At 41.6% G+C, this 14,401-nt stretch overlaps 1 protein-coding gene across 1 annotated transcript; it reads right to left on the minus strand.

The window, feature by feature from the left end:
- Positions 1 to 1,058: 1,058 nt before the first annotated feature.
- LOC119816320 (histone H3.3A-like) lies at positions 1,059 to 8,869 on the minus strand. The gene is made up of 4 exons (XM_042055315.1): positions 8,728 to 8,869; positions 6,867 to 6,994; positions 1,474 to 1,633; positions 1,059 to 1,414 (listed from the first exon to the last, which is right to left on the minus strand). The coding sequence occupies exons 1-4, from the start codon at positions 8,867 to 8,869 to the stop codon at positions 1,059 to 1,061; spliced, it is 786 nt and encodes a 261-aa protein (XP_041911249.1).
- Positions 8,870 to 14,401: the final 5,532 nt, after the last annotated feature.

The raw sequence follows: 14,401 nt of genomic DNA on the forward strand, positions 1-14,401 counted from the left end.
ATACTTTTCACAGATTAGTCTTCTGTGGGTCTGGCACTTGGCTGCCCTTTGCCCGTGGCACCATGTGAGCAGATCACTTTCCTAGTGTTCACACAGAGCACTTGCAGAATAAGGTGACAACTGGACAAACCATTACAGTGCACACTTAGCAAAGTCTGATTTCTCCCTTTATTACACTTCTGCCAGTGCACGCAGATAAGCATGCTTTGGTAAAGATGTTTGATTACAATGCTGGTACACTGTTGATGAACTTCATAGACATCGGCAGGACACGTGATGTCGAGCAGCTGTAGCAGCAGGGCCTCTCCAGGTGAAGTCATGACTCAGTGACCTGGAGGTCCTGCATAACCTTCAAGGCCTTTTTTCTCTTTGGCACATTTTGAAAGTTCACATTCAGGCAAAAGCAATGGGAAACTCAGTCTTTTTAACTGATAAATGAAAGACTAGGAGGAGTCTTTATAGTTAGGGGGATTTATCTGCTCTTTTTAACAGATGAATTAACAGGCCTGGATTGCTTATGAATGTCCCAAGTTATAAGCATACTTATCAACTAAAGCCTGAGGCTAAAAGGAGCTAGTTCCCCCTCCCCTTAATAAAAATCTATTAAATATATTCATAATTCTGGGCTGTTTGATCAAAGTTATTTCTACTAACTTTTTTTTTAATAGTTTAATGTATTTTAATAGCAAACTTACACGAACAGCAGAGAAGACAGACAACATCAAAAACATGTACTTGCATGTAGGACAACTCAGAAAAGTATAGTGAATGATGGAATCTACTGTATGATAAAAATGTTACAAACACCATTTAGTTGCTGTCAATAAAAAATTTACTTATTTTAAAAAAATCCAAATGCTGGCATTGTTCAGAAAATTTTAATAGGTTTATTTATAATTGTTATAAAGTTGAACTGTTGAAATGTGTTCACAGAAACATTTTGCTTGCATTAATGCTTTACATCTTGCATTTATATTAAAAATTCACACACAAATGCAAATGGAAAAACTGCCAATACCTGATTTCTGTCCTCTATTTTTCCACTCGCAACCATATACTTAGGGACCTTTTGACCCCACGGGAAAATATCTAACATTCAGAATATGATAACAGGAAGAAGAGGAAAAAAATTTTTTTGAGAATGAAATGTTTCCCCTCATAGTGGACTCTTTAGCACGTTCTCCGCGTATGCGGCGTGCTATCTGGATATCTTTTGGCATAATTTTTACACGTTTGGCATGAATAGCACACAGGTTGGTAGCTTCAAAAAGGCCAACCAGATAGGCCTCACGTGCCTCCTGCAAAGCACCAATAGCAGCACTCCGGAAGTGCAGATCTGTTTTGAAGTCCTGAGCAATTTCTCGCACCAGACGCTGGAAGGGGAGTTTGTGGATCGGAAGTTCAGTGGATTTTTTTTTTTTTTTTTTTTTTTGGTTTTTCGAGACAGGGTTTCTCTGTGGCTTTGGAGATTTTGATAGCGTCTGATTTCACAGAGTGCCACAGTACCAAGCCTGTAACGAGGTTTCTTCACCCCTCCAGTAGAGGGCGCACTCTTGCGAGCGACTTTTGTGGCCAGTTGTTTTCTGGGTGCTTTACTACCGGTGGATTTATGGGCAGTCTCTTTGTACGAGCCCTGGCTTGGGCACCTCCTTACTTACCCCGCTTCTCCTTCGGCTGGAGCTCGGCAAGTGAGAGGCGGCGCTGGTGTTAGAGAGGGGTGGCGGCGCAGCGACGGCTGCGAACATCTCTACTAACATTTTATATAGTATATTTTGATCATGTTTTTCTGTTCCTCCCAGATTCTCCCTGCTTCCCTAAACACCAAACTTCATCATCTCTCACAAAAGAACAAAACGAAAACTGAAAAACAACCAATAAGAAAAAAATTGACAAAGCCAAAATAAAGCCACAAAACAAGTAGGCAAAAATACCACATGGAGTTCATTTTGTGTGGCCAACTACTTCTATGTATGGAACGTGCCCTGAAATAAAACACGATTGGAGAAAACCGATTCTCCCTTTACCAGTATCAGTAGCTTCTTAGTAAGGGGGAGCCTGTTCTACTCACCCTGCCCCATCTCAGTGCTGGAACTCCCCTGGCTTGAACATGTGTAGGTCTTATTTAGGCTGCTACAGTCTCTGAGTTAAAATGTGTATCAGCCCTGTTGTGACTTGAAGTCATCCACCACCTCTGGCTCTTAAAATCTTTTCCTACTCTTCTGCCTAGATTCTGAGCCCTGTGGGGAGAAGGTTGGTGAAGAGATCTCCTTTAGGACTGAGTGCTCCAAGGTTTCTCACTGTTTCCATTGTCCAGTAGTGGATATCTTGATTCCCTTCTATTGGAAGAAGCAGCTTCTCTGATGAGGGTCAAGCAATGTACTGAGCTGTGAGCATAGCAGCAAGTCATTAGGAGACATCTTATTGTCATGAGGAACTGCTTTAACTGTTGGTTTAACATGATCAGTTGAGTTAAGTTGTGCCTTATTCATAAATGATCCACCTTGGAGGATGCCTGAAGCTTGGTCAGTACCAAACTATCCCTATCTATATCCATCTGTCCATTTATGTACATTTGTTTCTTTTTATGTGTGGGTTCTGTATTTGTGGATTCAGTCAACCATTAACCAAAAATATTCAGCATAGCAAATATTTATGTGTTGTAAGTGATCAATATGATTTAAATTATGTGGGAACATGCATAGGCTCAGTACTGTAATATAGTAAATATTACGGCATTAAGGGACTTGGGTTTCTATAGATTTTTAGCATCTGCTAGGGAAGAGTCTTAGATTTGAGAGATCGAGGCATTGGTTTTTTCCAGTATAGCCTGCAACATTGCCACACACACCCAGTACCAGTCCATTCTTTCATGTTTTGTTTTTATGACTCAGCATTTGCCTCGTGTTTGCTTTGCATCACTGCACTTGCACTCTGGGCCCATCATTAAGTAAACTTGATTTTGAAATTTGAAGTTAACTTGAAAGCAAACACTGGTACACTGCCGTTCATCTGGTAACTACCAGGTGATACAAGTAGTGTACACAGTGTGGCTTCACCAGACAAAAAGATGGCTTATGTCTCTTGCGGGATAGAGATTTCATCGTTTTACTCAGAACAGTGAACAAACTAGGTTTTGGATTTTCCATTTAATAGTTTAGAATTACCACTATACAACAACTTTATAGCAACTGTAGCCTCGGGAAAAAAAACTGCAAGAAAGGAGGGATTATTGTAAGGCACATTCTAGATCAATACCTCTATTGGGGGGAGAGCATAACTTGTTTTATTTTGTGGTCTTATTGTCAGGCTAAAATAATTTTATGTGACATTGAAATTCTATTCTTTTACACATTATGAAATTCTATTATTTTACACATTATGCTTATTCTGTAGGTGTCATGGGCTAGGGCCTGGGTTCTGCTATCTCTTCATTCTGGCTGCATAGAAAATGAACCAGAATCTCTCTCCCCCTCACTCCCTCACTCTCTCATTCCCTTTTCCTCTCCCTTGTTCCCCCTCTCTCTTTCCTAGCAAAAAATGAAGCCTGAAGTGTTTGTTTGTATCCACTGGCCTTGAACAGACCATTGTGTGTATTTATCTCTTTATTGTGTTTCGGTTAGTTCCATATAACAGAGTTGTCCAAAGATTGCTAACCACCGTGAAAGTTCTTCATGGTAAAACGCAGTTAAGATTTGCTCTTTTAAGCAGGTAACTGCATGGCTGAACATAGTGTGCAACCAGAGCCTCTGCATCTTCACACCTTTGCTTTGCTCCCCCTCGAGCTCTTGGCCCATACATATCTGTTTTCTGTCTCTATAGTTATAACTAATTCATCTAAATGCAATCAAACGGTATTTCCCTTTTTATGACTGGCTTGTTTTTTTCCTCATGTCTTTAAGATGCTTTCATTTTTAGCATATTATGGGGTTACCATCCTTTTACAGGCAGAATAACTTTTTCTTAACCATTGCCTATCAGTAGGGAAGGTGGCCTCCACATCTTGGTCACTGTGGCTAATGCTGTTAGAAGACAGGATGGATAACTAGCTCTTTAAGACTTATCCCAGCACTTGGTGGGAAGCAGAAGCAGGAGGAGCCCTGTGAGTTAGTGGCCCGGCCTTTTCTACAGAATAAGAACCAGCCAACAGCAAAAAGAACTCTTGGCAGTGGTGTTGAATTTGACACCAAAGATGACAAGACAATTGAACTTCATGGTATCGTGTGTTTAAAAGAAAAATACAAATACAAATGCAAAGATACAAAACTAAAACTCAATTCAAAATAATCAAAGGACTTGACTGTTTGCTCCAAAAAACATGGACAGCTATGGGCCCGTGAGAATACACAGATAGCTGTAGGACCTGTGAGAATACACGGATACTGTAGGGCCTGTGAGAATACACGGATAGCCGTAGGCCTGTGAGAATACACGGATAGCCATTGGCCTGTGAGAATACCCGGATAGCCGTTGGCCTGTGAGAATACACAGATAGCTGTAGGGTCTGTGAGAATACACGGATAGCTGTAGGGCCTGTGAGAATACATGGATAGCCCTTGGCCTGTGAGAATACACAGAGGGCCGTTGGCCTGTGAGAATACACAGATAGCTGTTGGCCTGTGAGAATACACGGATAGCCGTTGGCCTGTGAGAATACACGGATAGCTGTTGGCCTGTGAGAATACGTGGATAGCCGTTGCCCTGTGAGAATACATGGATAGCTGTTGGCCTGTGAGAATACACAGATAGCCGTTGGCCTGTGAGAATACATAGCTGTAGGGCCTGTGAGAATACACGGATAGCTGTAGGGCCTGTGAGAATACATGGATAGCTGTTGGCCTGTGAGAATACATGGATAGCTGTAGGGCCTGTGAGAATGCATGGATAGCTGTAGGGCCTGTGAGAATACACGGATAGCTGTAGGGCCTGTGAGAATACACGGATACTGTAGGGCCTGTGAGAATACACGGATAGCTGTTGGCCTGTGAGAATACACGGATAGCCGTTGGCCTGTGAGAATACACGGATAGCTGTTGGCCTGTGAGAATACGTGGATAGCCATTGCCCTGTGAGAATACATGGATAGCTGTTGGCCTGTGAGAATACACAGATAGCCGTTGGCCTGTGAGAATACATGGATAGCTGTAGGGCCTGTGAGAATACACGGATAGCTGTAGGGCCTGTGAGAATACATGGATAGCTGTTGGCCTGTGAGAATACATGGATAGCTGTAGGGCCTGTGAGAATGCATGGATAGCTGTAGGGCCTGTGAGAATACACGGATAGCTGTAGGGCCTGTGAGAATACACGGATAGCCGTAGGCCTGTGAGAATACACGGATAGCCGTTGGCCTGTGAGAATACACAGATAGCTGTAGGGTCTGTGAGAATACACGGATAGCTGTTGGCCTGTGAGAATACACGGATAGCCGTTGGCCTGTGAGAATACACGGATAGCTGTAGGGCCTGTGAGAATACACGGATAGCTGTAGGGCCTGTGAGAATACACGGATAGCTGTTGGTCTGTGAGAATACACGGATAGCCGTTGGCCTGTGAGAATACACGGATAGCTGTAGGGCCTGTGAGAATACACGGATAGCTGTAGGGCCTGTGAGAATACATGGATAGCCATTGGCCTGTGAGAATACACGGATAGCTGTTGGCCTGTGAGAATACAAGGATAGCAGTTGGCCTGTGAGAATACACGGATAGCTGTTGGCCTGTGAGAATACACGATAGCTGTTGGCCTATGAGAATACACAGATAGCTGTTGGCCTGTGAGAATACACGGATAGCCGTTGGCCTGTGAAAAGAAGCCCTGGTGTCTGGTCAAAGAAGTCAATTTGGAGAGATTTCAGCTTCACACATAGGATGGCTTTCACAGGAAAGACAGGTTAAGGGTGTTGAGAGACTTGAATGTTTGCAGTGATTAGCAGTCCCCTGTTGAGGATGTAAAACCACTGTTATTTCAGAAGACCTCTTCTCAATAACTCCTTAGTCATGGTGACCACATTTCAGATGCCCAGCACTAACATCCTGTGGCCAGCATTATCTCATCCTAACAAGAGAACATTCCAGAAGATTGATTGTGATGAATAAGTATTTATAAAACAAAATTTTTGCCAAGTTCTTGGATAAAAGAGCTAAGGGACCGATTGTTTGATTGTTGCCCAAGACACTAGACTTTAACATTAGGGAGGGAATACAGCTTAAATAGAGGGCTTCCCAGCCTAGAAACCTGTCACAGCATGGACCTGTGGATTGGGGCTATCAGAGTGGGCAGAATGTGGTGTGATCTCCAGTTATAGCTTTATCAAAATTGGGTCTAAAAAAAACACTTTGAAATTGTCTTAAAAGGAACCTAATTCTTTTGGGGGGGGGTTGGGGGTGACCTTCACTATGAGAATCTTCTCAGAACTGTGTCACAAACTTACATCCAAACCTTAGGAACTTGCTGTGGGGTAATGCTCTCGTACATGGTAGAGATTTCTCACTCATATTGGTTTGATAAAATCCTGATTGGTCAGTAGCCAGGCAGGAAATATAAGTGGGATAACCAGACTAGGAGAATTCTGGGAAGAGGAAAGGCAGAAAATCAGTGATGAGAATGCTTCTGAGAAAAGGTACCAAGCCACATGGCTAAACCTAAGTAAAAATTATGGGTTAATTTAAATGGTAAGAGCTAGTTAGTAATAAACGTGAGCAATAGGCCAACCAGTTTATACTTAAGATAAGCCTCTGTATATTTCTTTGGGACTGAATGGCTGTGGGACTGGAAAAGACATCTATAGGAATTTTAACTTTGTTAGGAAAGATTTTCTAAATTCTATTTTAGGAACTCCAAAGAAGCAGTGAAAACCATGGGCTACCAGCTGCTTCACTCCACCCTCTGCAGACCGCACTGGTGGACTGGAGATAGCAAGGAAGTCTCTGGCTGCCTGACATTCAGGCATGAATAAGAGAACATTGTCAGTATTCTCAAAACAAATCACTGGATCTGCACATGACAGCTGCTTGCTGAAGTGTGGATTACAACTGCACAGGAAGAGCCTCCAGAACAGGTGGAATTAGTTGCTCTTTTCCTCTCTCTCTCTCTCTCTCTCTCTCTCTCTCTCTCTCTCTGGTTTTTTTTTTTTTTTTTTTTTGGTTTTTCGAGACAGGGTTTCTCTGCAGCTTTAGAGCCTGTCCTGGAGCTAGCTCTTGTAGACCAGGCTGGTCTCGAACTCACAGAGATCCACCTGCCTCTGCCTCCCGAGTGCTGGGATTAAAGGCGTGTGCCACCACTGCCCAGCTTTCGATTTTTGTTTTTTTGAAACAGTTTTTTTTTTTCTGTGTAGCTTTGGAGCTTGTTTTGGAACTTGCTCTGTAGACCAGTCTGGCCTTGAACTCACAGAGATCCACCTGCCTCAGACTCCTGAGTACTGGGGATTAAAGGCATGTGCCACCTCTTCCCGACAGTGTTTTTGTTTTTCATCAAATTACTATTTGGTTTATTTTAAGGGTGTATGCCATGTCCCCCCTCCACCACCAGTGGTAACACTCATGTATAGTTAACATACAATGTTCTAGTTGAAGAAGCTGCTATGGATGTATTTTTAACCCTGTTCTAAAGGCTTTCTATGAATAAGATTTTTTAAGTTCTGGGAAAGGAGTATGGTTCCCTTCAATCTATCTTACTGTGTTTCAGGTCAGACTGAGATCACAGGAATGTGGCTTTGCCCCTGCTTCTCTCATTGAGAGCACAGGTATGGGAAGCTTCTTGTCACCTTTTCCCTTCCTACCCTGTTCTGTTGTTTGTTTTTGACAGTTGCGTTGCTACCCTGGAGCCTGTGGTAGGACTTCTTGAAGACTGTTCAGAGTGTCCAGCCTTTCCTGGACATGATCATGGGGGAGGGTGTCTAAAAAGCCAGTACCACCATGTTGAGAAGGAAACTAGATCATTTCTGTTGATCAAGAGTCCTAACATTCTTGGGTAATAGTTTTACGTATTCTGTGGATCCTGCCCTTGGCTGAAGAACCAGATCTAAAGGAACATCCCTGATACACAGTTACTGACCTACGAATAACAAGATAAAAGATTATTGAATCTACTTTAAAAAACAACTATTAATATAAAATATTTTGTATTTTTTATGGACTTTGTGTACTGATACAAATTTAAGGTAATTTTTGTTACAACACACTGTATATATGTTTCTACTCTTGTTTAAAGAATTTTTGTATACTGTTATAAATTTAAGATTATTTTTGTTATACCATATTGGACATATATTTCTATTCTTGTTTAAGGTATTGTACCTATGTAAATTTTTGAAATGTAAGGTAAAATTCTAGTTTTTGAAAGTTATTGTGAACTAATTAGGATAATCAAGAAACACAGGTCAGTAGTCACCTATGACAATCAAATTTGTAGTCATGTATAACAATTAAAATTGATAGGTATGTTTTCAAGGCCAGGTATTTATAAGAAAGAATAAGACTCCATGTGTGATTTATTTGGGAGCTGGGTGGTGGGTATCTCAAAGAGCTAAAGAGAAAAAGAAAAAAAATCCTCTCTCTTACATTTTGGTGTACCAACATGGGGCTAGACCAAAAGAAAATAAAACATTTTCCCATTTTCTTTCTTTCTTATCGCTGATGTATAAACTTCCCATCACTACAATGAAATACAGAGGCAACAAGTTTATGAGAAGTTTATTTTGGCTCAGCATTCTTGGGGTTCTAGTCTACCACCTGTAATTGCCTTTGGGACTTTGACAAGGGCTGCACCTCTTGCCAAGAGCACAGAGCACATAAGAGAGCAAACTTCACCCCCAAAGCCAAGCAGTAGAGATAAGACTCCACAGTCCTCTTCAGGGCATGCTCTAGTCATGCAAAAATCTCTGCTAGGTCCCACCTACCGCAAAGCATCACCCTGGGGACCAGCCTTTATACACTGTCTATGGAGGGTACTCATCCAAATTGTAGCCCTTGAACATGAGATATTTAATTGCTCATAGAAATAAGAACTTGATGAGGGAGAAACTGTGCTATATATGGTCACAGATATGAAAATTTTGTACTTTTTTTTACAATGAATACACAATTTTTAAAATTGTTTTCAGCATCATATTGTGTATTCTTTCTGGTGCATATCTAATATGAAATTGAGCAAGTGTGTTCATGTGGGATATTTGGGTTTTACCCAGATTCTCAGAATGGAATAAAGGAGTTACAACAGTCTGGTTAAAACAAAAGTATAGGCTGTTGAATTTCAACTGGCAGTCACAATAGGATTCATAAGCCATCTTATGTATGGAAAAGAAGACACAGTAACTTATTAACTGTGCCTACCAAAGAGACCCACAGAACATGATCAGCTAAGGAGGAGACCCTAGCACCTGCACTCTGAAGTCCACTCTCATTCAATGCTAGCACAGATTATGGATATAAAGCTGGTTCCAGATGTGAAGCAAGAAGTATACAGATGATACTGCAAGGCCTTATCACAGCAGAGAACCTGATGAGTATGACAAGGTTTTTGTCGAGAGCATCGTGACAGCACAAGGAACACCAGTGAGCAAAAGCAGGACAGTTTCAGCTTCAGTAATAACTGTGATGAAAGGAAAGCTCTTCCTATGCTCAAATGCACAACTTCATTTAAAACTAGATTGGTCACCTTGGGGTGGTGAGAGGGAATCTTGTCATCTTGTAAGTAATGGGGGAAAATCCAGTTTGTCCTATCCATGGTGGACGAGAGACCAATGGCAGATGAGGGGAAGCACCAACTAATGATGGACAAGGAAGTGAGAAAATGCCAGGTATTCAGTTATAAACTATTGAATTGATATGGTGCAGGAAATTGCTATTGTCATCATTCAGAGATAACTATTGTAACTGTTTGGTTTTATCACACAGGAAGTAGACTTTGAGTCTGGGCCAGGGTCTGAATTCAGTTCCCAGAAAACTCAGAGGACCACATTACCTGAGCCCATGCGAGGAATACCCAGACTGTAGAAGTTGTAGGAAAAGAACATGTGGAAAATAACATGATAAATTTGTGTATCTTTTTTTCCTCGGCTGAGAATTAGGCATGAGTTAGAAACAAAGTCAATGGCCAAAATTTAGGTATTTGGCATTTTATCAGTTCTCTTATCTGCACTCTTCTATTGTTCTTTGTTTTTGTTTGTTTTTGAGACAGAAGTAGTTTTGGCTGACCTGGAACACTCTATGTAGACCAAGCTAACCTTAAACCCACAGTGATTCACTTGCCTTTGCCTCTTCAGTGCTGGGCTCAAAGACATTTGACACCTTGTCCAGCTTTTCTGCACTTTGAGGACACTTTGTGGTGGAATGGAGCTCCTCTATGATGTGTACACATGGTTCCTCTGATCAGTGTGTAATGACATCATGGTAGCATTTAGACCAACTTGGATTCATGTATTGTTTGGTTGATTTGTCAAAGCAGCAGATGGAAGGAGTGTTGATGCTGATGAGGACTGAAAAGATGCCTGTCTGATTCACACTCTGAGCGGTACAAAAACTGACAAAATATTCTCCCAGTACTCAAAAGTGATGGCTTCATTCAGTAGAGAAAGACAGATTACCCACAACTGAAGTGCTGACACATGCCTTAATTGTCCTCTTTTGTTTTCTAGTTGATGCAAATGAAATATCTGCCAACATGCATGCCAGATTACACTCATTAATCAGTTGTAACCTTGGAATGGCTGCAGGTACAAGAATTTTTGGGAAAAGTCAATAAAAACACCGAGAATAAATTGTTCATGTGGAATTTGCCATAAAGAGGTTATAAATCAAATATGCATCACTAAATTCTGTTATCTTGTGTGTATGTGTTTTGTGCTAGCTATTAAGCAGCACATTTCTGGAAATGTAAACATTAGTAATAAATGTTACTTGCTTTGCTATTAGCAAAGTAGTAGAATTATTTCAGCTACAGAGTAGCAAGTTAGCACAAGAACATGGAGTTCTTGCTACGAATAGCACAAGAACATGGAGTTCTTGCTACAATGAAGCATGTCACAAAGGGAACGACTGGGGTCTGTTTACTTAGTATGGATTATAGAACATGTTCAGCAGCTATGATTCACAGAGTTAAGGGCTTTCATTCATGCTGACAAAAAGTAGCAGCTTGAAATCAAGTCCCATCCTGCTGCTGACCTTCAGAGAAAGCAGATGTGTGATTACTTTTAACAAGGGTGTGGAAATGAGAATAAACTTGGGAGCCAGGGTCCCTTTCTTCTGAAGTTCGTAGGAAACAGACTATGGTGCTAGGTTAGCCAGCTACGCAGAGCCTGAATTCAGCAAACTCAGAGGCCTGAGCATTCCAAAAATCATCCCATGGGAACACTTTTAGGAGGTGAAATTACAAATACACTTTTCGTGAGGGCAGAGTGGGAGAAGAGAAGGGAAGGGAAGGGGAGGGGAGGGGAGGGGAGAGGAGAGGAGAGGAGGAGAAAGAGTGACTAAATAAAGAGGTGCCCGTCTGCGAAGCTCTCTGACAAATACATGTGACAAACAAGAGCTCAAGTTGCCCAGATAGAGCACGTCACCAAAATGTCCATGCAAGAGTGCAGCTGTAAGAGGCTATTAGAGATTTGTCATGAAGGTTAAGAAAGAGCTGCAGAATCCCAGCAAGCAGTGCTGGATAAAACAAGGCAAAGATGGATGGATGCCAGAGTCAAGGAAGCCATGGAGAGAAGGCAGCAGCTCAGATGGACTCATCTCCAGAATCAGACTGACACTGGCACTCTTCTGCCTCTTGAACAACCTGCCAACAGACACCCCAAATATGTCCATGATGCTGTGTAAGAGTGGAGAGAGCATACACAAGCATCAGGTCAGGAAGAAAAACACTTGAGCATGAGGTTGGGCACATGAATTCTAGGGCTAGGGACGCTGAGGCAGGAAGATTGTGAATTTGAGGCTAGGCTGGGCTGCAGAGTGAGACCCTGAAAGAAAAAAACAAAGAGTTTGAAAAATATTGTAATCAACAAGGCCTTGTATGAAATTGTTGTCTGGGTTTCTGTCCTTCCTGGTTTCTGTCCTCCCACCAGGTCCCACAGCCGTTTAGCCCCAAAGAAATCACACAGAGGTCTATATTAATGATAAACTGATTGGCCCATTAGCTCAGGCTTCTTATTAATGCTTATAACTTATATTAACCCATTGTTCTTATCTATGTTAGCCACATGGCTCAGAACCTTTTTCAGTGGGGTAATCACATCTTCCTTCTTCTGTGGTTGGGACAGGACTGGGTCCTCTTCCCAGCATCTCCTGTTCTCATTGACCTGCCTCTACTTCCTGTTTGGTTGTCCCGCCTATACTTCCTGCCTGGCTACTGACCAATCAGCATTTATTTACAATTTAATTGACAGAATTCAGACCATTGTCTCACACCATGAAATTGCACCCAATGTTTTAGATAACACTTAGCCTCTGGTACTTCTTGGTGTAATAGCTGCCACAAATATGAATGCCACAAATATGCCCTCATGGGAACTGTGCTGATATTAATGAAGCTGACTGTTTTGCTGCGTTACACACTGGATGTGTCAACACTGAAAAGATGAACACTCAGTGAATCAACACCATCCAGTGGAGACCACTGTATTACGATAAAGGAATTGAAGATAGTTTTAAGATTTTAAGTTGAAAGTAAAGTATGGAAAATTTAACTTCTACTTGCCATGTTCTGGTGTGATATAAAGAATGCTGCCTACAATTATTGGGAAAAGTGGTTTAAACACTCTCTCTCCTCTCTCTCTAGCTATGGGAGGTTAAAGTGCCCCCACACAATCAGAACAACACAGTAAGTACTGAAATAGACATGACAACCCTTAGTTCCTGTTGGTCCAAGTATTAATAACATTTATGAAAGTAAATTTATACATGTATAAAATAATAGCTGTGTTGTTTTGAAAACATGCTTATTTTCATAAGAGTTGACATGAAATAGATTTAAAATTCTGTGTCTTTGTTTTTAATATGATCAACAGCAATTGATAAAAAATCCAGATAAGCAATTTTCTTTCTGAGCAGTCTTATTGTAACCCAGGTGACTTTGAGCTTGCAACATCACTGCCTTAGCCTCCCGAGAGCTGGAATCATAGGTGTGAACTTCATGGTGTAAGTACTAGTGGCTGTTTTTTTTTTTTTTTTTAACTGGATTCAGAAGGAGAAGCTCCCAGGGAGGACAGCTTCCAACTCTGGTATTTTCTTTGGTTCCCTGCATTCACTTGGCCAAAAGTTTAGCATGTTCTGCTGCTTCCTTCTTGTTTTTCTTTGTGTGTTGTAACAAGACGCTGAATGTTAGCTGCTTTGGTCCTGGGCTTCTTACTCTCTTTGTGTTTTTTCCCTCTTTGTTTAAGGGCTTTCTGACCACATATTGGTGGACATCATCTGTAGAGAGAGTGGACAACTTTCTGATTCTGCTTGCTCTTGTGGGCCCCAACTGCTGAGGCACAGTGGCACCTGCCAGTCCAGGACTTTCTTTCTCTCCTTTTGTTTTTCCCACAATAACCAAATTGACAGCACTCGGGTTGGCATCCGCAATACATCCCCTAACAGACTCACATTTCTCTCGCTCTCTTTGGTCTAGAACGAGAGTGCCCCTTATTCACCAACTCTTTGCAGAGGGTCGGGACGCCTTGCTTCATGGAAAACCTTGTTTGGCATTTCCACCACTGATCTGGACCACATAATCCTTCCATTCTTCACCCAGAGCATCAGCAGCTACTTCTTCTCATGGGCAGTATGACACTTGTGGGCATTGTCCCCTTCAGGAAGTTCCTGACAGCTGGCAGCTGGAAAGAAACATTCATCTTCATCTTGATGCAGCTGATGCCCCAGAGATCCCATGAAAAAGAACTGAATTTCATTTTATTTTTGGTCAATTGATTTTCTTAGCATATTTTATTCTATTTATCTTAATTTTTATGTAACTGATTTTAAAATTATTTTTATTTTGTGTGTATGAAGTGCCATGCCTGTTGGCTATGGAAGCAAAAATAAGGCATTGGATTCCCAGAAACTGGAGTTATAGATGGTTGTGAGCTGCCATGTGGATGCCAGGAACCAAAGCCAAGTCCTTCAAATCCAAGTTAAGAGCAGAAAGTTTTTTCAGGATTTGTGGCCATCACCTTTCATGATGAGCCATCTTTAGCCCTGCTTCCATTGTTATTACGTCATCCCTCTCACAGGTTCTTCTCTGAGGTAGGATGAGCTAGGACTAGCCTTCTCAGGCTTTAGGAAGTAATTGAACTTCACAGAGAAGGACATCTGAGAGACCCTCGCTGTTGACATCAGACCATGCGGACCTCTTGGGCCTCTCCCTATCCTCTAGTTTCTTCATAAAATGGTTTAATCAACACTTTTCAAAAAGTTCAATCAGAGTTTAGTG

This window comes from Arvicola amphibius, chromosome 6 (assembly GCF_903992535.2).
Source record: "Arvicola amphibius chromosome 6, mArvAmp1.2, whole genome shotgun sequence".
NCBI classification, from domain to species: Eukaryota; Metazoa; Chordata; class Mammalia; order Rodentia; family Cricetidae; genus Arvicola; species Arvicola amphibius.

Coding starts and splice junctions, on each gene's coding strand:
- LOC119816320 (XM_042055315.1), bottom strand. CDS start 8,869: ATGACTAGAGCATGCCCTGAAGAGGACTGTGGAGTCTTATCTCTACTG. Junction 6,995..8,727: donor CCCAAAGGCAATTACAGGTG/GTAGACTAGAAC, acceptor TGTCATGTGCAG/ATCCAGTGATTTGTTTTGAG. Junction 1,634..6,866: donor AGGGTGGAGTGAAGCAGCTG/GTAGCCCATGGT, acceptor TGCCCAAGCCAG/GGCTCGTACAAAGAGACTGC.